Genomic DNA, 26134 nt, shown 5'->3' on the forward strand with positions numbered 1-26134 from the left:
TTTTGTGACTTTTTTCTCATAAGGATGTTTAAGATCTCTCTTGGCAGATTTCAAGTACACAATGCAGAATGATTAACTACAGTCACCATGTTGTACCTTGGATTCCCAGAACGTATTCGTCTTAGAACTAAATGTTGATACCCTTGGACCACCAGCTTTCCCCAATCCCTGGCAACCACCGTTCTACTCTCTGTTTCTTGGATTTGGACTTTTCTCTGTTTGTTTTTTAAGATTCCACTCTTCTCTCTGCCCTCTATGGATAAATTCTGCTCTGGGCCTGAGACCTTGACAGCCCCCAGCTTTGTCCTTTCTGTTGGGAGGAAAGGTGCCAGGCAGGATGTGACGACAGATGTTGTGTGGGCTGCACCTTTCCCAAGAGGCAGATGACAGGGGGGAGGAAAAGATGCCACACTTGCAGAATCCACCATTCAAAGCTCCCTGCTAGAGATCGCGTGGGCTGCTTTCTGTGAATATGAGATCAGAATGATGGGTGGCAATACTGCTAAAGGGGCTTGGAACGCCTTCCCCGTAGGGAACCAGCATCTTCCTGGCTTGCACAGACCAGCTACCAGGAGCGGCTGTCTGGCACTGGTGGAGAGCAGGGGTCCGCCGCTGGGGCCCAGAGCTGCTTCAGCCAGAGAGCTGGAAGCAGGCAGGTATCGCTGGGCTGTGCTTTGCTTCCTGCCTCCCAGGAATGAGGGGCATTGGAACCCTTTGGCTTGTGCCTTTATTTCTTGCTGTCCTGAGACTTGGCCAAGATGAGACTCATAGGGGGACGGCTGCTGCTCTGAGTCTTAACTCTCTCTGAGGTTGGGAGGCCAGACAGCCTATGGGTGACCTTCTACCTTACTTGTTTGGGTTCCAACTAGCACTGAAGAAGGTTGGAATTTTGATGTGTCTGATGACTTAACCTTTCCCTGGAGTGGAAAACCTCCTGCTAGCATGGAGGAAACCAATGTATCCTTCACTTCCTGCAAAATATGCTAGGTTTGCCCCCTTGCTGTTCGTTTTTATGTGAGATATAACGTATCTTTATTTTTATCATGTCTTGCGTGGTGGTGTAAGTACCTGCTAGGCTCACCTCTTGAGATTTGTTTCCTTTAGGGAAGACCCACCACTTCCTAACACATCATCCAGCAGGTAGATACCTTGAGGGTGATGGGGACAGGGCACACTAACTGGGCCGTGGGAACTGGTTTACCAACAAGCAGAAAGCCAGTCACTGGGATTTGTTTGAAAGAATGAGATTTGGCGGGGTGCCTGGGTGGCTCAGTGGGTTAAAGCCTCTGCCTTCTGCTCAGGTCATGGTCCCAGGGTCCTGGGATCAAGCCCCGCATCGGGCTCTTTGCTCAGCGGGGAGCCTGCTTCCTCCTCTCTCTCTGCCTGCCTCTCTGCCTACTTGTGATCGATCTCGATCTCTCTCTCTCTCTCTGTTAAATAAATAAATTAAAAAAAAAAGAATGAGATTTGGGTGGGATCCATTCTCTCTTTTTTTTGATTTTAAGATTTTTTATTTATTTATTTGACAGACAGAGATCACAAGTAGGCAGAGAGGCAGGCAGGGGGGATGGGCGGGAAGCAGGCTCCCTGCTGAGCAGAGAGCCCAGAGCGGTGCTCAATCCCAGGACCCTGACATCATGACCTGAGCCGAAGGCACAGGCTTTAACCCACTGAGCCACACAGGTGTCCCTGGTGGGATCCATTTTGACGATGACCAAAGAAGACATGGGTTCTCCGTCTTCATTTCAGAGTGAGGGTAGCTGTCTTTTTGGTGCTCTAAAAATGGTCGATTTTCCCCTTCTCTAAAACTTGGGGGAAGTGGGGTCTAAAGAATCAGACTAACGTCTTTCACCTTCATGCAAAAACATCGACAGAACCCAGTCTGTCAGTTCTTATATACAGCAGTAAATCCTGGTTCGGTAGCACTGGTTCCATAGTAGGTGCAAACAAGGACAACTACCTCATCCTGGTTTGCCTGAGGCTATCCTAGTTGTTTGTTTTTATTTTTGTGGGTTTTTTTTTTTTTGCCTCTTTTAAGGTTTTATTTATTTATTTGAGAGTGGGGGAGAGGCAGAGGGAGAAGAGAATGTCAAGCAGACTCCCCGATGAGCTCAGAGCCTGACACTGGACTCGATCCCACGACCCTGAGATCATGACCTGAGCTGAAATCAAGAGGGAGATGCTTAATGGACTGAGCAACCCAGGTGCCCCAGAGATTGTCCTAGTTTTAAAAATGATAATCTCACATCCTGGGAGCCCTCCAGTCCCTGGCGTCCTGGGACTATTGGTTACTTTAGATGAGGACTTTGCAGGGTAGATTATGGACCTTGATTGGAACTCCTGACAGAAGCCTAATTGCTGAATATTATCACCTCCCTCCTTTTTAAAAGGAGGCTTAGATGAATAAAGACATCTGTCCAAGACCATCCAGAGGCCACTCTTAGATTTGGAAATAAAGACCCCGGTCTGTTTGGTCCTTAACGCCTCCCCCCAGCCCCCAAATTAGGGTCTGTACCTAGTGTTTCTCCACTGCTTGTTTCCTTCGTCCTTTAAATTCCTAGTTCTTTCCCCTTCTTTTTTTTTCTTCTGCCCAATGTCACATCCCCCAGAGGCATTCTTGAGACCTCACTAACGTTAGTCAGTGCTCAAAATATCATCAATCTTTGTTCTAATTCAGCGGTGCCCAATAGAAGTTTCTGCGATGATAGAAATGTTCTTTATTTCCACTGCTCGATAAGGTACCCATTAACCATCAATGGCTCTTGAGCACTTGAAATGTGGCTAGTGTCTCTGAGAACCTAAATGTTTAATTTGATACAAATTTTAATACCCATTTGTGGCCATAGGGCACTTCTGTAGTGGACAACACAGCGAGTCTAACTCATTGGTGTTTTACTTGAAAATGTGAGAACCCATCACTGAAATCAGGTTGGGTTTATCAACTATAAGAGTGAGTAGGTTTATCTCTTTGCTTATCTTGACCTTGCATGCTTGTTGTCTCATTAGTTTTTCTTCTTTGTTCTCATCACAATTTTGGTGATTTGGAGATTTTGGTTTTTTACAGGTTCAGCGAAACGAGGACAAATCTACCACCTTGAAGCTGGCTGATTTTGGCCTCGCAAAGCACGTGGTGAGACCTATATTTACTGTGTGCGGGACTCCGACTTACGTAGCTCCTGAAATTCTTTCTGAGAAAGGTAGGCGTTATACCTCGCTCCATCGGATCTGGCTCACTTACTAGCAAATGTCTTATTTTTACAATTTGATATTTTATATTTTTCAATATGGAGCAGTCAAAAATCTCAGAGTTGGCACCAGGCTTCTACTTGAATTTTAATGGGAATATTTGAAGAAGATCTTGACCAAAGCATGTGGACATTTTCCTCATCTGGGCTGCCCTTACAGAGGAGGGATTGGGTGTGTGTGTGTGTGTGTGTGTGTGTGTGTGTGTGTGTTGGCAGAAGATTGAGATAAAAGATTGTGGAGAATTACCCAGGGAACTCAAGAAAGCAAGGCCATTTGTGCCACTGACCCATGGCTACCTCTAATGGGAAAAATTTGTAGCAGTTCTTATAGTAATTGGCTTGAAAACTCCTCTACCAACTTTGCATTTAAAGGAACAGGGTGTCCTATTTCAAACCCCATGGTTAATATTTATTACCAGTTTGTATATTATATGAAGAGCCAATGAACTGTTTTAGTGACACATTCTATAAAGTACATAAAAAGGAAACTTATTATTATTGTATGGCTCCAAATACTGTCCAGCCCAGGGCCTGAATGACTGTTTAGCCACCGTGGCACTTTGGGAGAAATCAGTGTAGGTGCCATATGTAAGATGGGAAAGCTCTGGATGAGTTGTGGTGTTGGTGGAGAGAAGGGAGAGAGTTTCCCAGCAGCAGAAGCATCAGGGAAGGGAAGACGGAGACTGGACTATGCATGGAGGTTGGCTGGTAGAGCTGTTGAGAAGACTGATTTCAGTGTGGTAGAGGGAAATTCAGTTGGCTGACTAGGTTGGGTCTGGATTCTCTACAACTGGGGAGGCTGACAGAAGAATTTGGACTCAATGTGGCCAGCAGAGTGGCCATGGCAGACAGGAGCATACTGAGCAATCACAGACATTTTATTGGGGGCATCGATGCCCTGGGTAGGAGAAGAAGGAAAGCAATAGTCTCCCTGAATGCTGAGGGAAACCATAGCCTTGGGGCTGATACTGACTAAGACAGGCTGCTGGAAAGCTCTTTTGGGGGATGGGGTGGGTGGGTTGAAATGTTAAACACATTGATTTGGTAGAGGTATGATGATGGACACAGGGAGTTGTCCACTTGGCAGGGAGATCAGGCCCTGGGCTGAGCGGGTGCTTTTGAGACTCCTCGACTCAGAAATGGCAACCCAGGTGGGCAAGGGAGGGAGCTCCTCTTGAAGAGCCACCAGAGACAGACTCTGGAGGGAGGCCTAGAGCTGGGGATGGAGATGGAAGGACAGTTTAGCAGGGGACGAGGCAGCGGAGAGGCAGGAAGAGGACGAAGAAAGTATGGAGCCACAGAGGTTGAGGGGCAAATTTCAAGATGGGAGGGCAAGCCAAGCTGAGAATGCTCCTGAGTGTGAAAGGCAGGACAGAGCTGAGGAAAGGCCAGTGAAGTTGGCCATAAAGAGGTCAGCAGTGATTTCTTTCTTTCTTCTTCTTTTTTTTTTTTTTTTTTTTTTTTTTTTTTTTTTTTTTTTTTTTTTTTGCTGGTTTGTCTTGTCACCATTGCTCTGGGGCTTAATAATGAATACCCAACTTCCCAATTATAGCTGCTGAGTGGCTTCCTTTCCCAAAGGTAAAAAGTTAGAGCGTGTTTGAAAATGTCCATGTGGCTGTTGCTGGGTTTTGTGAGGATGATTGGGGAGTACGTATCAAAATCCTTGACAGTATATTATGTTCCGTATTCTATTTCTGGAAAGCTATTTCAAGAATATAGTCAGAGATGTGCCCAAATATTTAATAGATTAGGATGTTCATCACAGAACTATGGTGTAAGAAAGTTAGTAAACACTTAGACTACAACATAAAGGATTTATTATATAAAGGGGATACTGACAGTTATTAGAAATCATAATTTTGAAGAATTTTTTTTAATATTCTTTATAGGAAATTCCTGTATAGGAAATGCCATGATGTATTAAGTGGATGAAATAGAGTATAAAATATGTCCAATGTGATCCTAATTTTGTTACAGGAAGTATCAGTGTGTGTGGGTGTGTGCTTGTGTGTGTCTGTGCACTCATGGGGATATAGTTAGTAATGTCAGGCTTTTTATAATCATAGGAGAGAGCCAGTAAAAATATTTTTTCAGTGTGAGAAGACAATAAATGACTAGGATGGAGAAGCTGCTGGGGTAGACCAGGGCTTCTCGAACTATCTCTGGTGAAGGTTTTAAAATTTCTAATATAGTGTGGACCCACATGAAGTTCTGCCACACGGGACGAGGTCACTGCTCATGCCACGTGTGACTCACCATGTGTGTTCGACAACCCCTAAACTCTGCCCCGTACTCTGTTCAGTGAGACCTGTCCTTGACCATGCAACTGGATGTCGTGGCCATGCCCAGTTGCTATGAGTTTCCAAATGTTTACTTATGCTTTTTTTATCCCAGACCAGAAATAAAGGATTACAAACTGGCAGTTGTCTGAGGACCAAGCTTTGGGTAACACTGGTGTCGATCTCCCACTTGTAGGTGTTGGCAGCCAAGTCCCCCCATGTGTTTATTATTTTTTTTTATTGTGTTACGTTAGTCATCATACAGTACATCATTAGTTTTTGATGCAGTGTTCCATGATTCATTGTTTGTATATAACAGCCAGTGCTCATTGTAATATGTGCCCTACTTAATACCCATCAGGGGCCACCCATCCCCCCACCCCCCTCAGTTTGTTTCCCAGAGTCTACAGTCTCTCATGGTTCGTCTACCCCTCTGATTTCCCCCCTTCACTTTTCCTTTGCTTCTCCCAACGTCTTCCGTGTAATTCCTTATGCTCCACAAGTAAGTGAAACCGTATGATCATTGACTCTCTCTGCTTGACTTACTTCACTCAGCATAATCTCCTCCAGTCCCATCCATGTTGATGCAAAAGTTGGGTAATCATCCTTTCTTATGGCTGAGTAATATTCCATTGTATTTATGGACCACACCTCCTTTATCCATTCATCTGTTGAAGGGCATCTCGGCTCCAGATAATCAAGTCAAAAAATGGGCAGAAGACACGAACAGACACTTCTCCAAAGAAGACAAATGGCTAACAGACACATGAAAAAATGTTCATCATCATTAACCATCAGGGAAATTTAAATCAAAACCACATTGAGATACCACCTTACACCAATTAGAATGGTCAAAATTGACAAGGCAGGAAATAACAAATGCTGGAGGGGATGTGGAGAAAGGGGAACCCTCTTACGCTGTTGGTGGGAAGGCAAGCTGGTGCAGCCGCTTTGGAAAACAGCGTGGCGATTCCTTAAGAAATGAAAAATAGAGCTACCCAATGACCCAGCAATTGCACTATTGGGTATTTACCCCAAAGGTACAGATGTTGTGAAAAGAAGGGTCACCTGTACCCCAATGTTCATAGCGGCAATGTCCACAATCGCCAAACAGTGGAAAGAGCCGAGATGCCCCCCAATGTGTTTACAAGTGGCTCGCGCTTACTCAAAGCTGTGGTCCTCTGTTATGTAGAACTACAGTTCCCCATGTTTCTCTCCTCCTGTATGATCCAGCCTGGTCTCAGTTTCCCTTGTGTCTCTGCCTGTCTCACAGGTTATGGACTGGAAGTGGATATGTGGGCCGCAGGCGTGATCCTGTATATCCTACTGTGTGGCTTTCCCCCCTTCCGAAGCCCAGAGAGGGACCAGGACGAGCTCTTTAACATCATCCAGCTGGGCCACTTTGAGTTCCTGGCCCCTTACTGGGACAATATTTCTGACGGTGAGATTGGCTTCCCCAAGCAGGAGATGAGGCGACGTTAGAGCTGGAGCCTGTCCTGGGTTCTGACTGCAGAGCTGGTTTTAGGTCAGCTGCAGAGGGCCCATCTCTGAACTGGGCATGGCGGGGGGCTGTCGACCTGTACTTTATCCTTTGTTAACCGTGAGTTTCGTGTAGATTTATTTGTGTAGCACTCTGGGAAACAGGACTTGCTTTGGATTCAGTGAATAAGTCTGACCCCTGGTTGCAGTCACTGAATACTTTTCCTTAAGGCAGTGAAGGGAGCTCAGAACTGAAGAATATCAGAAATGGAAACCCTCATTTGGAGAGATCGCAGTCATCTTGTATATAGAAGTGCTGGGAATTGAGCAGACTGGGATGCATATCTTCCTCCGTGAGCAGCCGGGGGTCGTGGCATGGTATAGTTGGAGCTCAGAGGCTCTGAAAAAGGGGGATAAAGGTCTTGGTCATCTTCAGTGGAGCAGAGGCTTGTGGGATCTTCCTCCTTTTTGGCCCTTCCAGATGCAGTCTTTCCCCTTTTTTGCTACTGATTTTTTGGTACGACTTGCTACCCTTGTGAAATCAGGAACTAGATATTCAGGGGTTTTGAGTCTTATAGTTTTGGGCTTAAAAGGTGAATAGGAGTGATAACTTTATTTTCCCTCAATTTCTCCAATCAAGTAATCTAAGATTAGTTATTGAACTGAGCTTCCCAGCCTCAGTCTCCTTATTTGGGGTTGGGGGAATGAGGCAAGGAAAAAGCTTCACACACCCACCCCCTTAAATAAGGTAAGGAGAGGGCTGGTGTGTTGCAGGGAGAGGGAGGGTCTTGAGCTGAGCAAGCCAATGGTGACTTGGGAATTGAAGGTCTAAAAATCATTTTAGAAAGTTATGGTGGCCTGTGCCCTGTGCCCCATGGCGTAGAGGGCCCTGCTTTTGTCACACCCACCCCACAGAGGGAGGGGACCCTGGAGCCAAGGAGATACGTCCTCCAGAACCCAGGGCCCCCCTTCTAGGTCACTTCATCAGAACCCCAGAATTCCCTGCTCAAATGGTGCAGGCCCACTTCTGAGACTGGGGAGACCTCTTTACCCAGACACTTACCGTAGTGCCTCCGGGGAGCCAAGGAGCCTCTGTTCAGAGGGGTAGAGAGAGCTTGGACCTGTTGGCGGGGTGTCCAGTTGTCCACACTGGTACACGTGAGTCTGAGAATTCCCCGTTTAAACCTGACCCACTCCCCACTGAGTCCTTTGAGGATCTGGACGGAGTGGTGCTGGTTGGGGTGGGTGCCAGGGTGCTTTGTTTGCAGAACTCACCCAGCTGGAAGTGGGCGATGTAAGAGAGATCTGGGGGCTTCCGTGCTTAAGAGGCGGCTGGGTGGTGGTGTAGAGGGAGGGGCTGATTGCTAGGTAAGCTGCTGATCTTGAGCAGGAGTCATCCCCCAAGAGAGGTGTGTGTTTTTGTTTTCACCTGATTAAAAAGGAGGCTCAGGGAGCTGGCCAGGGAGAGTCAGCAAGCCACAGAGAAGTCATTCCTCCCCCTTGCCTGCCACCTGGCCCAGCAGTTGCCAGAATCAGTCATGATCTTGGGCAGAAAATGGAATCCACTTTGAATTTGTGCTATTTTTTACTTAGATTTCCTTCACATGTTTCTCAATTTTGTTAGTGTGAAGGCATATTTACCAACTTAGGAAGGAGATTGAACAGATTTTATTTAACAGCCCTATGATTGATTTCAGAATGTAAGATATGTAGACATATGGTGTGTGGCCTCCATTTGTTCTCTTGTGAGGGGCGCCATGGATGTCCGGGGTGGGCCTGGCTCCCTGGCTCTAGAAATGAACGGACACCCTCTAGAGCTGTGCTGTCCCAACACAGTGGGGGGGGGCGCCCCCCCCGCCCCCACCTACTTATGGCTATTGCGATTTAAATAAGGTCAATACAATAAAAATTCCGTTCCTCAACCTGGGCAGCCATATTTCAGATGCTCAGTGGGTCGTGCAGACATGGAAGGTTCCCAGCATCACAGAAAGTTCTGCGGGACAGCGCCCTCTAGTGCGGGGCGCCCATATGGGTGTTTGCGATTCCCGTTTGCGCACGGGACAGGCAAAGTCAGAGCCCCGTGCATTTGTTTCATTTTCCCCTCCTTCTTTTCCTCCCACAGCTGCCAAAGATCTGGTGAGCCGGTTGCTGGTGGTAGACCCCAAAAAACGCTACACCGCCCACCAGGTCCTGCAGCACCCCTGGATTGAAACGGTGGGAAAGACTAGCACAGGGAGCCTCCAGAAGGAGGTGCCCCCCAGCAGCGAGGGCCACGTCCGGAGCCAGCACAAGCGGTCAGCTGAGCAAGCCTCCTAGTCTCCGTCTTGGGTGCTATGCAGTCCCCTCCCCTAGGGACAGAGACCGAGACAGAAATCCAGGATGCAGATGCCTGGAGGGCTTCTGCCCGTCGTTGGATAATCAGGGGAAGGAGAGATGCTTAATATATTTTAAAGCATATTTTAAAAAATAAACTTGAGTCTTTATGTTAAATGTTGTACCATATTTTTAGATTTGTATATTTGAAGACTTGAATACATTTTTCTGGGGGGGGATAAGACATCAGCAAGGACTTTTTGGTAACGATGCTGTGTTTTGCTTCCTCCTTGTAATCAAGTTCATGGCAAACAATATGAGTGGTGCTTACCAGGATCTAAACTCCCCCTGGGAGGATGAACAAGGTGAATCGTGGTCTCTCTGTATTAATAAAATGTGCTCTAACTGACAGAAGTGGGTTGTATTCTGATGACTTCTTAACGCTGGTAAGGGGAACCAGGGAAGGCGAGTTTCGACATGCTTCCTAAAACCAGCATGACTACATCTAAATGTTGTGACGGACACTTGATTAAGAGGCAGGACCTGTTTATTTGGGATGTGCTGATCTTGCTGTCCAGCCTTTACTGAAAATCTCCTCTGGTGCTGGCAGAAAAATGGAAAGGAGAATTCATTGATTTATCCTTACCCCTACAACACTCCTTTATACTGTTTTTCAGCCGATTATCCCCGAGCCCGATTCATTTCCACCTGAAGTTAGGCACTCAGGCTGTGGCTGTGTTAACGTTTTCCGATCACCAGGGAGTCATTTAGCGCATTAATATGTCAGCAGTGCCGTAAATGGATTACACTCAGGCTCCAAGTTGCTCAGAGAGTTCAGGCACATTCCTACATGCAGGGCAGACACACGGAGGATACATGTTCTCTGATTCATTCCAGATTTCTGTATGGAAGTGTTGCTCTTTTCAGATGACTCGGGGGTATGCATGAGCTGAAAGCAAAACGTAATCCTGCTATTTCCCAAATTGACCTTTCTGGGTTATATATGTAACCCAGCCAGTGGGACACAGAACCAGCCCACCAGCGTGGGCTTCTCACTCCACCCCCTCCTCCCTAATGGTTTTGGAGTCATCTGGGCAGAGGAGCACATCAGGAAACTGGGAACAGTGAGAGGAGAGTGTTTAGCGTAAGAAATTCTTTAAGCGGGCATTGGAACATTGCAGAAGTGCACCAGGGGCTCTGAAGTGATCTGCCAACTCTAACGGCAGGAAATGGCTTCCAATCTGAGCTGGGGAGCCAAAGGAAGAGGCTGGGTGATTAGAACCTGGAAACTTGGAGGAGAAACTGATTGTAGTGGATGCTGAGTGTGCCACCCTGATTGCTTTTGAACATGAAAGGAAGAGGATCCCGGGGTAGCAGCCCTCGCAGTAACTATCTATAAGCATCACTTTCAGCGGAAAGAGTCGCCTCCCCCGGGGTCACACCTCCCTCCTGCGGCAGGCTGTGTCCAGTGACTGGTCTGTGCAGGGAAGGAAGGCTCCACCTCCTTGCCCCCAGTGGGGGACAACACCGAAGAGCCATCCCAGCCTCCGCATCCCAGTATCTGCCTCGCCCAGTCTTGCTTCTTTCCGTTGTCAGAGATGACCAGCCAGAGACCGCTTCCTAAGAAAACTTCTGCATGCTAACCTCCATGTCATAGTGAGCCTCCCAGGAGACAGATCCTGTGACCCCCTCTGGAAATGTGGGACTGCTGCAGAGTGGCAACAGCTGGTGTTTTTGCCTCAGGGGCTCTGAGGAGGGAGCTGGAGCCCACATACCAGAGGAGAGGGTGCTGACCAGTGGACTCCTATTCTGCAAATGTGGAGAGAGGCTGGAAGCTGGAACCAGTTGCCACTAGAATGTCACCAAAGGCACTAAATCCAAATGAGAATTTTCAGTCCACCATTAGCATCATCTGATTCTCTTGACCACTCTCTCCGAGCCATTTCTCCTGTTGGCCTCTGTGATGCCACGTTTTTCTGGCTTTCTTCCTGCATCTCTGTCTTCTCCTTTGGGTCTCTTGTATAGATAGGTTCAGTCTTCTTCCAGTTGCTAAAGGTTGTTTCGTCATTAGTCACTAGGGAAATGCAAATTAAAACCATGGTGAAATGATACCAGACACTTATTAGAATGGCTAAAATGAAAAGACTGACCATACCAAGTGTTGGTGAGGAGCTGGAGCAACTGGAACTCTTGTATATTGCCGGTGGGGATGTTCAATAATCTCCCCCCTCTGGAGAACAATTTGGCAGTTCCTTTAAAAGTTAACTGAATGCTGACTGTATGATCTAGCCATTCCACCCCTAGGCATTTACAAGAGAAATTATAGTGTATGTCCACACCAAGACTTGTACACAGATATTCATAGGTGCTATGTTTGTAGTAACTCAAAAGTGGAAGCAGTCTGAATGTCCTTACATTGACGATGTACAAATTGTGGTGCGTCCATACAATGAATACAATTCAGCAATAACAAGGAATAAACTCTTGATACAAGCGACAACATGGACAATATGAAAGGAAAAAAAAAAAAAAGGAAAGAAAAGTAATTAGAGTGAAGGAAAGAAGTCAGACCAAAGCAGATTACATTCTGTGTGATGCCATCTACCTACAATTCTAGAAGGTGAGAACTAATCCCAGCAACAGAGCAGATCAGGGGTTGCCTGGGGACAGGAGGGAAGGAGGGGTTATGAAGGAATACCAGGTAACTTTGGAGGCGAGGGGTATGCTCATTATCTTGAATGTAATAATGGATCTGTGGGTGTATACATGTCAAAACTTATCAAATTATACACTTTCAATATGTGCTGTTTATTGTGTGTCACTTATACTTCAATAAAGATGTTAAAAAATATAGTTGTAGTTCCTTCAAGACCCTCTTCCTTCCTCCCATACTCTCCCTTCACCTGTACCTGCTATCGATTTGCATACGACCCTCACCCTCCCTCCTCCCAGTATGTCTCTGGCCGAGGCTCCTCCTCTTGGCTCAGACTGTCCTTCTAGCTGGCCACATGATGCATCCACATGTGGGCATACATTCCTCCAGACCAGATCATCACCTCCCATCTTGTCCTTCTCCTTTGCTCCCTATGGCATGGAATGGGTCTGCTGAGCAAGTTCAAAACACAGGCACCCTCTTTGAGTCTGCTTTCCTGGGAAATTGTGAGTTTCTCATATCCAGTTAGTATGAGCAGGAGGCCACTGCTTCCAGGGACCTCCCCCAGTCCTTCCAGACCCTCTTGACAGGGCCCCTGCATACCTGGAATGGACCCCCTAATTCTTGGCTGCCCAGACTGAGGCAAACTCTAGGGGACCAGGGCACAGAATGGCTTTGGGTCTGGGGCTTCCTCAGTGGGTGGACCCTGGTGACTTGGTGGTGGTGTGGTATAATCCAGGGATCAATAAGCTCAGAGAGGGGTTATAGACTCAGCTGTGGTTTCCTTTCTTCCAAGGAGGAGATTAGAACTAGTTCCAGCATGTGAGCAAGACTCTCAGGGCCTGTGTGAACATCAGGGCTCCAGCCCTGTAGCTGGGCTGTGGGGTGGAGGGAAGCTCCAGCAGGTGGCACTGGAGGTTTCTGGCCAGGAGATGGGGAAGCTAAACCCATCTGGGAAAAGTTCTGGGGTCATTGTGTTCTCGAAAGCAGAGGCTGAGACAGGGACCTCTCTCCTGAGAAATATGGTGAGAGTAGGGCAGGGAGTCTGGAAAGGAGAGAAAAGCCAAGCAAGAAGGAGTTCATGCCTGAGGAATGCTGTGGACAATTGAGGCTTGCTCCCAATAAGGGGAGCGGGAGGCGTGGGGGGCTCTGAGACACCGTGTGTAGGATACACCTTAGAATCCTCCCACTCCTGGCCAGAGGAACTGGGGTTTTAACCACCAATGCCCATTTTTCCTTGGGGTTGGGCTCAGTGGGGCAGCCCTGATCTAGGCAGTGCTTTGTTGTTCTTGGTTAGAGGAGATGGGATGGCTGGGACAGACAGCTTCCACATGGCCATCCATCCAGCAGGCTGGCCTGGGCTTGATGACATGTTGGAGGAAGGGATCCAGGCATGGGGTTGGTAGCTGTAAGGTCTCTCAGGCTTAGCCTTGGAGCTTGCATGAAGTCGCTTCCACCACTGGCTTCCAGTTACTGGCTGATGCAATTCACACAGCTGGATCAGATTTAAGGGATGAAGAAACAGGCTTCACCACTTGATGGAAGGATCTTGAGGAGACTAGAATCTATAGCCATTTTGGCATCCTAGCACCTTTAAGGTGCCTGCTAAGGAGAATCAGCCATCCTTACTAATCCACTCAGTTTTGCAAACCTGCATTTCCATCTCTTAACACTCACGGTGGAAGAACAAATACTATTTGGGTTCCTTCCATCAAGAAAAAGTCATTCGTGGATTCAGCTCTGAACTCAGCAAGTATGATAGAGTGCTTGTCATGAGTCAGGCCCTACACCAGATCCCGAGAATACAGTGATGGATATAGCCTGGTATCTGCTGTCAAGGAGCTCTGTCTTGTCGGGGAGACTGGCCCCGAAGCTGATCATTTCATGCAATGTATTAAATGGAATGAAGGGGATATTCCAAGGGCTCCATAGATATTATAATTAATAGTGGTCATTTAGGAGCACAGATGTGGAGCCAGGAACTCTGCCAGACCTCGATATTTTCTCAGTGAATCCCGGACAATACCATGGTAGAGGCTTTAGTGTCCCACCCCACACCTCTTGCATGAATGATCAGAGCCAGAGTGGAATTTTTAAAAAATCTTGTCACTGCCATTTAAAATGACTTTCAGTTCCATTTGGAATGCAACCCAACTCCTCACTGTGGCCTATAGAAGCTGAGCAGACCTCCTTCCCTCACTGATCACATCTCTCACTCCTCTCCCATCCCTAGCACTGCTGTCCTCACACAAACCCCGTGGCATTTTCTCAAGCCCAGTCAGCATCCTGTGAGGCCTTCATCCTGGCTCTTTCCTTTCTCTGGAATGATTTTCCTTCAGCCCTCTGAGGTTTCAATTCAAAGACTGTCTCCTCGAGAAGTTGCCTCCCTGAGATGCTGTCCCATCCCCCTGTTTCATTTCCTTCAGTGACCCCAGGGTCCGGAACCTACTCTTCAGGAAAGAGGGGACCTTTTCCATTTTGTTCCCCTCAGTATCATCCATGTCTAGAACAGTGCCTGGAAAATTTTAGGCTCCTAATACATATCTGTTGCATGAATGAAGAAATCTCGGATTTATTAATGAAGAAACTGAGGACCCATGTCTCACAGGTGGAAGGTGGCAGAGTTGGGATCCAAATCCATAACTGTGGAAGGCCATGGCTCTTCTCTCCATGTCATCTTGCCTAGAGAACCTGGAAAACCATACCTTTCCCCTTTGCTGGATCTCAATCCCATGTTGTATGACCTTGCTGTTGGTGTCAGTGTGGGATCGGTGTGGCCGTCCCTCTCATGGCAAATACTGACAGCTGAGTTGCTGTGAGACAGAATCTCCACAACTGTTTTCCCTCATTCAAAGATAGACGCTTTCCCATATGCCCAGCTGAGCATTTCTTCAGCTCAAGTGCATTTTACAACTGATGCGTACTGAATATCTTTTCCTTTTCCCCTTGAAAGCTCTTCTTGAACCTAGTGTGTATCCTACAGTGATGGTGTCCTAGAAGCTGGAAACCCAGAGCAGTGAAAACTCTAATTGTTTTCAAGAAAGCGGCTCTACTGGAATAAATAGTGGAGATTTTTCTTTTTCCCCCTAGGTTATATTCTTTCTGTTTTACACAGATACCATACAGAGTAGCATCGGATATTTCCTTTTTGTTAATAGTATATATTTTTTCCCTCCTTGTCTATCTCCCTGATAGGATCTGGGAAGTGAATAATACAAGAACATAAAGATATATCTAGATTTGTTCTGACAAGTTTCATATCGCCGAATATACTTGGAGAAGAATATTTGACCTTAAGAAAAATTGCATTGAGAAATCCAGCTGCTGTTACAAAACCGCGCAGCACGGAGAAAATGATGCTTCATCTATTGTGGTTCCCGTGTAATTTATGTCAACAGAAAGCCAATAGCTTCATCATGATCTGAAAGTATATTTCACTTGAGAGATCTCGGGCCCTCCCCTGATCTGATAGGAAGCGCGCGCATAAATTCTTCAACTTCCCAAACGAATATCGGGAGGGAGGTGGGGGAAGGCAGGTGGCACTTAGATGGCTCTCCTGTCTCATCAGCCTTTGCCAAGGCTCCCAGGCCTTTGACATTGAGTTTTATGCAGGAGCCTCATGGAGGTAACCCTGGAAACAGGGAATATTTGATAAACATTCTTTCTAAAACTAAGGCTGTCCTTTTAAATGGATATATTGAAACTGATATGTTTCTCCATCAAATGTAGATGCATACAGCCTTTCTTTTTTTTAAATCCAAGCTTAATGCAAGTTGCTTAATTAACCTTTTGGCTTCAGTTTCCCTTTCTGGATATGGCAGTTGTTAATATTAGTTTGAAACTACGGGTATGTAACAGTTATGGCGCAATTTTATTTTCTGTCATTTGAATGATGTTTTGGCTGTACCCCCATCCTGCTGGCTGCTGGACAGTGACTTCAGCCATTCGTTCCACATGGGATCCCAGTTCTGGGATCTTGTGAAGTGCCACACGGAGGGGGACAGCCTTCAGCGATCCGTCCCCATGGGTTCCTGCTGTCACATGCTCTGTCCCAGCCTGCCTCTCTGCTGCTCCCTTGCCACTTTAGGGCTTGGGAATCCTTTGTACAACAGTCCATAGTCTGGTCACACTGATTATTCTCCTTTGGGGTCCTGACCCCTGAGAGGGCATCCACTTGGATCCCTGGGGTTTCTGGAGCCTGTAGGATTCTCTTTCCTCAAGCTGGGAAGGATCCCTTTGTATGGTTTGGGAGAGGGAGGCACTCTTTCTCCTTTTCTCTCTGTAAGCTCCTTTCTCCCTTCTTACACTCTCCACAGGTCTTCCAGATACTCCCCTGGGCAGGGCTGGGATTGGGATGAGGTGAATGAAGATCTCTCTCAGCCCCTAAATTTAAGGGTACACCTTACAAATCAGAATTTTTTTTATATTACATTTTTTTTTAAGCAACACCAAGGATATTTATTGAATATTACTTAACAAGCCTGAGGGGAAATTGACTCAGTCATTTTGATTTTTTAACTATTACATTCAAATATTATCTATCCTGACTTCTGAGTTTCTTGTGGGGAGGGTGTCTTTAGATTTTGCCCGCAGGACAGTGCCTCACCTGCCTCACTTTAATGTTTGCCATGGGATTTTGGAAACAAAACCAGTACATCCTGGTGTTTACTTGTCTTTTCTGTCTTGCCATGTACCTTTTGAAAACTAGCTAGAATTGAAGAAAAGAGGGAGGGAAATGCAGGGAGGACAAACCATCCATTCTTATCCCAAGACATGTCCAGCCACACAGTGATAGGGGGTGGGGCTCTTGAACGCATCCCAGCCCTCCTGCCTGCCCTGCAGATCACCAGGAGAGGCTCCTGGACAGGTGTGCCCCCAGCAAGGCCCCTGCTTCCTCACCCGCCTCAGGCAGCAGCTGCCATTCAAGCCGTTTTCAGCTGAGATTCTTGGCTAGGGAGATGTGGCCATTTGACAAAGCCTCCCTGGCTAGAAAAATCATGACAGGAAGGAGAGCGGCCCCTCACCTGCTAGAAGGTTCTTCCTTCCCTTTCCTTCATTTTTTTGAGGCTCAACAGTTTTCTCCCAGCTGTGGTGGCTCTGCACCTTTGCACTCATTAAAAAGCAAAAAGAAAAGCAAAAACACCTTTTCAAGTAGAGTCTCCATTCTCCAAAATGTGATCTGTGAAGTTTGATTCTATTTTTACAAAAGGCCCAACGTTGGCCCAAAGGCCCCTACACAACCACTCTGATTGAAGAAGGGACTGAGTCTTAATACCGGAGGGTAATTCCTTTTATTGTGCTTCTTTCTTTACACTCGCCTTCAGGGGTGGAAACCAATCCCAGGGAAAAAATGGAAGGTTATGAAAAGTCAGCAGGGCTGCTCCCCCTGCCTGGAATCGCGAAGCCCAGCCTTTGTAACGGGGAGGCATCTCCTTTCAAGCTGCCTGGCTGGCTTTTCAGCCCTCCTAAAAATCATCCAAGGGCTGCACATCGCTGTTTTTTCTGCTTTGCCTACTCCCTTGAAAATAACAGAAGCACCATGGGACGTTTTGTCCCACATTTGCAGCTTCTGAGTATATTCTCTTGCCAAGCTCTGGGACACAGGCCACCTTCTGAGGACTGAGTGACTACACGCTGTTTCCACTCATCTGGTTTTCTTAGGTCTGCTTCATTGTCCCTTCTGATCTCTCTCAAACAGAATACAGCCAGCTGTGACCTCTCCTCCCCCCACCTCCCTTAGCTCTGATTTTTTCCTTTCTTCTTAGGGCGCTTTTCCTAGCCTGTGTATCCATAAAAGCTGCGTCTACATCAGGAGTCATGATGCTGCAAGGGCGACAAGCAGGGCAAGTGAGTCAGGTGGAGAGAGGGCTTACTGCAAGGTCGGTCATGGGGACCCCACAGAAAAGGTCTCATGAGAACCAGAGGTCACTTGCACTGACTGTCCAGCCTCGTGGAGAGGTAGCCCAGGGGCTTTGAGCTAGGCCTGGGGCTGGGCATTCTTTCCCCTTCCCCTGCACACCAGCCTGCTTCACACCAGTGTCTGGCTGGGTCTTGCTTGTTCACAGTTACAGCTGTCCTGTGCCTGCTCTGGCTTTGGATTCTCCGTGACCTTATAGCGTGTCTCCTTGGAGCTAACTGGCTCACCCATAGGGATCTGTTTCCAAATTCCTGGGAAAGGAATTCTGATTGGCTAGCTTGGGTCAGTTGCCCACCCCTAGCTAGCCCCATCAGGTGTGTGTGATGGTGGTAGAAAGTGACATGGGAATGTGGGCTGCTCCTTCTGGAGAAGCATGAACTGAGAGCAGTTTTTCTAAGAAGAGGACAGTGTGGACTGGGCAGGAGAGAGCCAGCATTCCTAGTGCCATCCCTACACGTCATTTCCTGCTTGCTGCCCAGTGCTCTGGGGCACACCCCTGGTAAGTTTCCCTTTCAAGGAAACGTGATGCCCTTCTCGAGGTCTCACTCTCTGGTCTTGCCTGTTTTGGGTTCTGATGTTGATCTATTGCCTACAGAGCACCCCCCACTCCCAACACTGAGATTAAATATTAACACTGTTTCCTGTTTTTCTTAAACATTTATTTATTTATTTTCTTAGAAATGACATCCCATTCCAAGGGACCATTTTATTTTTATTGTGTTATGTTAGTCACCATAAACATTTAAACTATAAATATTTCGTCCATCCAGAATTTGTTTTGCTGCAAGGAGTTAGGTAGGGAGTTCAGTTTTATTTCCTCCCCCCTAGTGGCTAGCCAGCTGTCCTGAGAAAATTTTTTAACTTATCCATTAAAAAAAATAATGAATATCTTATTTATTATATAGTAAATTTTCTCATGCGTTCCATCAGTACATGCATCCCTATGTCTCGACTATATTCAGTTTCATTAACCTGTTAATCCCTGTGCCAGAAGCACCATGTTTTAATGACTATGGGCTGCTGCTTCTACACTGTGAAGTCATTTTGTAATTTTGTACATCGGGTGATTCTTCTTTTTTAAAATTTAATTTATTTATTTGAGAGAGAGAGAGAGAGAGAGAGAGTGCATGGGGGTGGGTGTCAGCGGGAGAAGCAGACTCTCTGCTGAGCAGGGAGCCGGATGCTGAGTTGGATCCCGGCACTCCAGGATCATGACCTGAGCCGAAGGCACTCGCTTAACCAACTGAGCCACCCAGGCACCTCTCTTCTTGTTTTTTTTTTTTTTTTTTAATTGCAGTACTGTTGACACACAATGCTACATTAGTTTCAGGGATACAGCGTGGTGATTTGACAAGTCTGTATGTTACCCTGTGTTCGCTGCTGGTGTTGCTCCCACCTGTCCCCATACAGTGCCATTGCAGTACCATTGACTATGTTCTCTATCTTGTGCCTTTCATCCCTGTGACTTATTCATCCCACAGTAGGAAGCCTGTTCCTCTCCCTCCCCTTCACCTGTTTTGCTCCTCCCCCACCTTCCCTCCTTCATGTCATTTTCTAAGTGCTCTTTCTCATAGATTAGACTGGTCTTGTTTGTATGTTATCAGATGCTGGGGGACAGCCAGTGCAGATCTTTCTTTCCACGGAGGGAGCCACCTCACTATGGGAACCCCTCCTTTCTGTTGGGTACTCCCCCTCCATGTCCACATCAGCAGACGGAAGCTGCCAGGATCAAGGTCCCCTCGCCAGCCCGCCCAGTGACCTGGCAAAGCCACTCTCAGCAGGAACCGTGTCCCATGCAGCTCGCTACCCACATCCTCAGTGCAGGGTGGGGAGCTCTGAGGAGAAGTGAGGTCACTCTGTGGCCCCAATCACTCAGGCCTTGGCAGCGGGCTAAGGGCTACTCCTGTTGGATCTGCTTTTGGCTGACAACAACACCACTCACCCCCATCTTTGGCCACTTTGGTTCAGAGCTGGGGTGAGTGAGAGCTTGGGTCCTGGAATTCATCTTTCACAAGTCTGTAACTTGTGAGGCCAGAGCTCCTCTGAGGGCCCTTGGTCCACAATCTCAGCTTTTTAAGTTTTAGGTCTGGCCTCTGGTTGTGATTTAGTTCTCAGTTTGTTTAAGTTATTCTGGTGGAGATTTCAGAAATGAGAAAAGAGAATACAATGCAGAGACTCAATTACCACTTGGATCGGAGTTTCTACACATTTTCTTTTTTTAAAGGGAGAAATAGGAATGTAAATGCTCCCTTTCCTTAAAGGCAGTATTTCTAAAATGTGGGTCTGTAATAGGTTGCATGGTCTGTCCACAACCCTACCTTCCCTCCTCTCCCCATCCTGGCTTCTTTACGCTTCTGTGGGAGAAATACACTTCCTTACCCTGTTGTTTTGGCTGAAAGAACTGGAGCAGATGTGATGGGCACAGAGGCTTTAAATGTGCCTCTGTGTGGCCTCTGTGCCCCTGCCATTGGCCACAAAAAATGCATGCCAGGTTCAAAAATGAGAGACATGTGGAGCAGACCTGAACTTGGCCTGCAGACCCAGAAGGGTTCTAACTGACCCACAGCACATGTGGGTGAGGAAGACAGATAGCTGTCCTGTAAGCCATCGAGACCTGGGGGTTGTTTGTTATGAAGCACACCACCACTGCAGGCAAAATCTGATTAATGCTGAGTCATAAACAGGGTCCCTTTTAGAGGGAGAAATTTCTAGTGAATGCTCTGTGTTGACATAATTTTTCCATTTGTTCAACAATTAACACTGAATACGAGTGTATGTGTGTATTGGAGGGGGAGGGATAGAAATAAGGAGAGCAGTTAGAAGAAGTCAGAGGTAATTCATTCTATATAATTTAACCAATTTTTTTAAGAAGATTTTATTTACTTGAGTGAGCGAGAGTGAGAGAGAGCCAGAAAGAGGGAGAGAGCACAGAAAAAGAGGGAGAAGCAGGCTCCTCACTGAGCAGGGAGGGGCTCTGAGATCAAGACCCTGAGATCATGGCCTGAGCTGAAGGCAGAGGCTTAACCCACTGAGCCACCCAGGGACCCCTAATTTAACAAATATTTCAAACAATACCAGGTATACATTTCTTATCCTTATAATTCATACTCCATCATACAAGCAAAATAAAATTACAAATTAGCCTCAGGTAAAACTGCCTCATAATTTATATCAGTTAGATCGGATAGATGATGTTCTATTTCCACTAAGTTGCCTTTTGCAGTTCCAATATGGTCCTTACTGTTCTGTTTACATTCTTTGGAGTTAGGTGGGCTTCTACCCTCCTGAGTCCCCTGTGATGACTCAGTTTTCACCCCATTTTTCTACAATTGTTATAGAGCTCGAAGCTGAGTCCTTTGACTTTTACTTAGTAGAAATACTTCCTTGAGGATGCCATCGCCACTGTTCTGATCCATGAACATGCCACAGATAAAAACAGTAGCACCGGACACAACTTCCCAGCGATATCCTAACAAATGCAAAACAGAGGCCGGGAATGTTTTGATGATTTTCCTTTCCTTTATCAGTCGAATGATCCAGCATGTGACTGAGTTTGTGTGGCGTTTTTTAAGCCATCATAAACACAAAGGCATACAAACAGCTCACAGATCTTGGAGAGAACTTCGCAGACTGAGCAGGCTCCCCCAGTTTGAGCTGAAGGCACCTTCGGTTTGAGGTTGCTGAAGAGAAAGGCTGACGGACAAACCAGCCTTTCCGCAGTCTGGACAGCAGGGGGTGCTCTTGACTTTTGGAACGACACTGCGGTCTGCCGCGCTGGGTTCCTGGGTCTGCTTTGGATAGAATTTGCCGCGGTTGCATTGCAGTAGGCTTGTTGTTTCTTCATCTTTTAAAAACACCGTGTCTGCAATGAACTTATCTGGGCCAAGGTTAGCCCTAATGCAGCACAGGCTGGTGACGGGGCTGTGGTTTGGTCCTTGGGCTGCATTCTATTTTTTTCTAGGCTATAAAAGCAGCCGGGAATCTAGCGCTAGCTGCCGAGGGTTTGCTAGGATACATCCGGACCCTCTTTAGACACAGGCAGTCAGCTTCTCAGCTCTGGTCTACTCCACAGCCCCACGCCTGTAGGCTGGTCGCTTAGTTGTAGTGCTAAGGCAACGGCGTGGGTCTGCTCTGGTCCTCAACCAGTCTAACGAGCCTATAGAAATGCAGTTGTGGTGATTTTACATTTAGGAGCATGGAAATCCAATGTGCATTTGTCTTCAGAGGTGTGGCCATCAGAAGGCACTTCATTTTCAAGTTGCTGTGTGGCCTAGGTTTTCCATTCGGGGACTTGGAATAGCGGCATCTTCTTAAGGACAGTAGCTTATCGGAAGGCTCACTTCCATCTTTTATGATTAATAATGCAAGTCACCCGGGTGCTGCAAGATAGATTAAATAAAGAATCAATCATAAAATTTAAGATGTAGAGATCATCTTACCCATCTTACTCCTTTTATGGTTGAATGTCTAATGCCTAGGGAGGAGAAATAAACTTGCTCCAGGGAAGACGGTGGGTGCGTAATGAGCTTAGATCTCTCCTCTCCCAATCGAGTTTTTTAAAAAGCCATAAGGGTATTTTCCTCCACCACAGCCCCAACTCTGTGCACACCATCACGCCAGCACCATGTCCTGGGCTGCCCACCTGCTCTGTCCTACCCAGGTAATTCCTAGTGTTGAGAATGACCGACCCACACCCTAGAATGAGAATATTATATATATTCTGTCTTCATTAACCTAATCCAAGTCTCAAGGGTCCTCAAGCATGGAAGTATTCCTTTTTATAGATTGAAGATGTCTTTGATGACATATGTATTTGTCTGTTTCCAGATTTTACAGATGCCCATAACAAGTGAGTGTGTGTGTGTATGTGTGTGTGTGTGTGTGTGTGTGTGTTAAGGTGAGTGTTATTTAACACACAATAAAATGCACCAATGTTAAGTATTCAACCTAATGGTTTTTGACAACCATGTAATTGCTTTTTGAGGACAAACCTGACTATAGAGCTAAGTCTTACAGAGGATGGAGTAATAGAATTTGTATCTGAGGGAAAGTGAATTGCTGGCACAGGGCTTGTCTCGAAAGGGAGGAAGACTGACATCTCCGGGGATCCTGTCCATTCTCCTGAGTTTCTTAAGAGGGCGAAGCCCTGGCTGTGCCACCCCAGGAATTCACTGTGCTTCCTGCAGCCTGTGGGAAAGGATGCTCCGGCCAGTGTTAGTGAGGTCTCAAAAGACAAGGGGACCACACAAAGCATGATTGCTACCAATCATAGGCTCTGATTTGTGTGTCCTTGCTGACAATCTGGGAGTCACCCTCACCAACGGGGTCAAACACCAGGCCTGTCTAGGTCCACTGTGGGCACTGTGTGTGGCTCTGGGCTTTAAATGCTTGAATTTTAATTCCATACTGCTGAGTCTTTACCGTCAATCTCCATTTTATGTTTCCTTCTGGGTCTCTGTAACTCTAGTGTCAGGTTCCTGCAGAGTCTCTTCCTGCCAATATGTTTGGAGTGGTGTGAATCTGAGTCTTGAATTCAGGTGTGCAGGGAGGATCACCTGGAAATTTCACTTCTGGTGTTATTGTAGGCTCCTCTCCAGCCTGAGGTCGTGCCAGGGTCCTGGGGTCACTCATAATGGTAAAGCCAAGGGGAGACCTTTCCAGTCATAAGTCACAGGTCTGCACTGATTAATGCTGAGACATACCCATTGTCTCAGTCTGCTGGGGCTGCATAGGTTCAGCTCAGAATGCGAGAATCTTTGGTGAAGCTTTGAGCTTTGGGTCCTTGAGCCTAGCATCCTCCACCCTAGTATCCTTTTGAGGTCTTGTGACCCCCTCATTCCCCGCCTGCCTCAAAGTGCTGTCCTCATAACTCAGACATTCCCAACATCATAGATGTGGGACTCATAGATATTCCCAGCCCTGTCCCGGACTCTCTTCTTGCCAGCATAGGCTTCTCTCTCTCCACTCCACACCTGAGACACCTAGTATTTATCAGGGAGCCATTACAGAGGATAGGAGAAGGACAAGCTTCTGACCTCAAGTCCCATCTGTATCCTGCTCTGTAAAAAATACCTTGAAGGGAAGAATTACAAAGGCTACTTGCATGAAATCCAAGGAGATTAAAACAGCATGAGAAAACCATAGGCTCATATCTCAAAAAAGTATCCTGCCAATGTTTACCTCACTCCAATGGCCTGTTTTGCTTATGATGCTCAAACGTCATGCTCTCTGGCTCACTCTCCGGAGAGTTCTGTATTCCCTTCATTGCTGTGATACATCTGGGATGATCAGGATCATCATGGCAAGGGTTCAGTGCATGTTTTTACCTGAAAGCACTCACTTCCTGTGCCTGGTTCAGCTGGACGAACACATCCTGACAACACCATAATCCTAGCTGAGCCATCTGTCTTCGGTGGCATTACTGCTTGTTATCCCACCCATCTTCTCGTGTTTGCAGCAAGGTTTTTGGGGAGAGTTGGATATTGTTTTCTCATGGTGTTTTCACATTGGGATGAGTATTAATTATAAGGGGAGGTTTGCTCTGATGTACTTGAAAGAGGACTGGAAAAGGTAAAAAGAGGCCTCTATGTTGTGCCACTGGCCATGAAATCATTTGGCAGCTGTAGATCTTCCTTCTGGCTTGAGGACAGCACTTGAAGATCACATTCAAAGAGGAAGAGGACCATGCAATCCCAGGGGGACAGCCACGGAAGATTCTTTCTGTCCTCATCTCCTGCCTTTGCAAAGGCATGGAAAGGGAGGACAAGTGGGAAAAAGCACTGCACTCCAAATGGGCTGGAACATTCCAGCACTGGTCTGGGTGACCGGATGTCTAATACATCCCAGCGAAGCAAATGGGTAAATTGTTTTATTTCAAATGGAACTGAGGTTTGGCAGAGTTTTTTTCTCACCGTGTTCATTATGAGAACCGAGTAAATCTTGACGATTAAACAAGAATGAACAGGTGGGAGAGAGAGCTACAGGCAGGGTGAAGTTTTGACTTTTCTGAACCCTTCTGGTTGAGATTTTGCTGGGGTCTTTAGGCTCTGCAGGCTGGCATGTCACCAAGGGCCACCAGATGGCGCTGTGAGCAGCATCACATAGGGCCACTCCCAGGTGAGGCAGACTATCCTGGAATCTGTCCTTGTCCCCAGGGCACTGGGGGACACTGTAGGGCTTGGGGAGTCAGCCTGGCTCTGATCAGGGAATGACCTCAGTTTAACAAAGCACAACCATGTCTGGCTTCTGCTTCCTGACCCGGTACCTGAGGGATCTGTATTGTACTGGCTTCTGATGAATGCTTTCCTTGACAATCTGGGTTTGGTATCTTTCTCATTTTCTGCCCTGTTAGGTTTAGTCTCTCAAAATGGGATATTTCTGTCAGACAAGATAAGGATTGTGTCATTGTAACAAGCTGTTCTTGCTCCTGGCAATGAAAAGCTTCATGGATAAGCTCTAAAGTGTGCAGCCCTGCCCCAGTCCTTACCTAGACTCCCTGACTTAGCTTTGCCCCATCCCGGATGTCAGGGTGAGAGGGAGTGTGGATGGACAGACCCAGACAGGGTCTGGAGCTTGAGCAAGGGGCCAGGGGAAGAATGAGCCGAGGCTTGGTGGGGGGTCAGAGGACAGGGCTGTTAATGGGGAAAGGTTCAGATTCCAGTGCACCAAAGGCTGGGGGGCAGCTGTGGGAGGGGATCACTCACACACTCTACAAACATTCAAAAAGAACCCTTTCATACTTGGATAAGGTCCATGTTTCTATATATGCCTTAAAAGAATAAAAACCTCCTAAGGGTGAGAAGAACCTTGTCGAATTGCTACTTTGTAAGGTCCTGATTCATTCTATGGGAGGCTCTTGGGGAAATCATCTCTTCTTGGATCAATGGGATGCACGCTGAGCAGCGTCGGCTGGGAAGCAGTCTCTCATCCATGGTGGGCTGGGGACGTGGAGCCAGCTGGGGGCTGTGGCCACACTTGAAGGTACAAAGCAGTCTGGGTTCGTTTCTGCCCAAATCTCCATCTGTGAGAGAGAACAGGTTTGTTAGGGTTTGAATGTCAGTTCTGGGGACAACTGTCTCTCTCTCTCAACAGCTAACAGCCCTGATTCCTGGCTTAGGGAAGGCAATGAATGCTTATGACTACCTTGTCCAAGCTTGCCTGGAACCAGCTGTCATGAAAAGGAGATAAGATCTCAGGCTGAAATGTTTGAATTGTACAATTTTTTTCCCTCCTAATAACAGAGTTGTTG

The 26134-nt window shown here is 46.9% G+C and overlaps 1 protein-coding gene across 1 annotated transcript in view; it reads left to right on the top strand.

Moving 5' to 3' along the window:
* Positions 1-9544, top strand: part of DCLK3 (doublecortin like kinase 3) — a 45399-nt gene extending 35855 nt beyond the window's left edge. The window contains exons 3-5 of the mRNA XM_032861265.1: positions 3065-3197; positions 6798-6965; positions 9126-9544. Of these exons, the coding sequence (XP_032717156.1) occupies positions 3065-3197; positions 6798-6965; positions 9126-9319 (495 nt within the window). The 3' untranslated portion in view covers positions 9320-9544. The remainder of the gene's footprint in view (positions 1-3064; positions 3198-6797; positions 6966-9125) is intronic.
* The last annotated feature ends 16590 nt before the right edge of the window (positions 9545-26134 follow it).

This window comes from Lontra canadensis, unplaced genomic scaffold (assembly GCF_010015895.1).
Source record: "Lontra canadensis isolate GAN:19392208 unplaced genomic scaffold, GSC_riverotter_1.0 scaffold20, whole genome shotgun sequence".
In the NCBI taxonomy this organism is placed as follows: Eukaryota; Metazoa; Chordata; class Mammalia; order Carnivora; family Mustelidae; genus Lontra; species Lontra canadensis.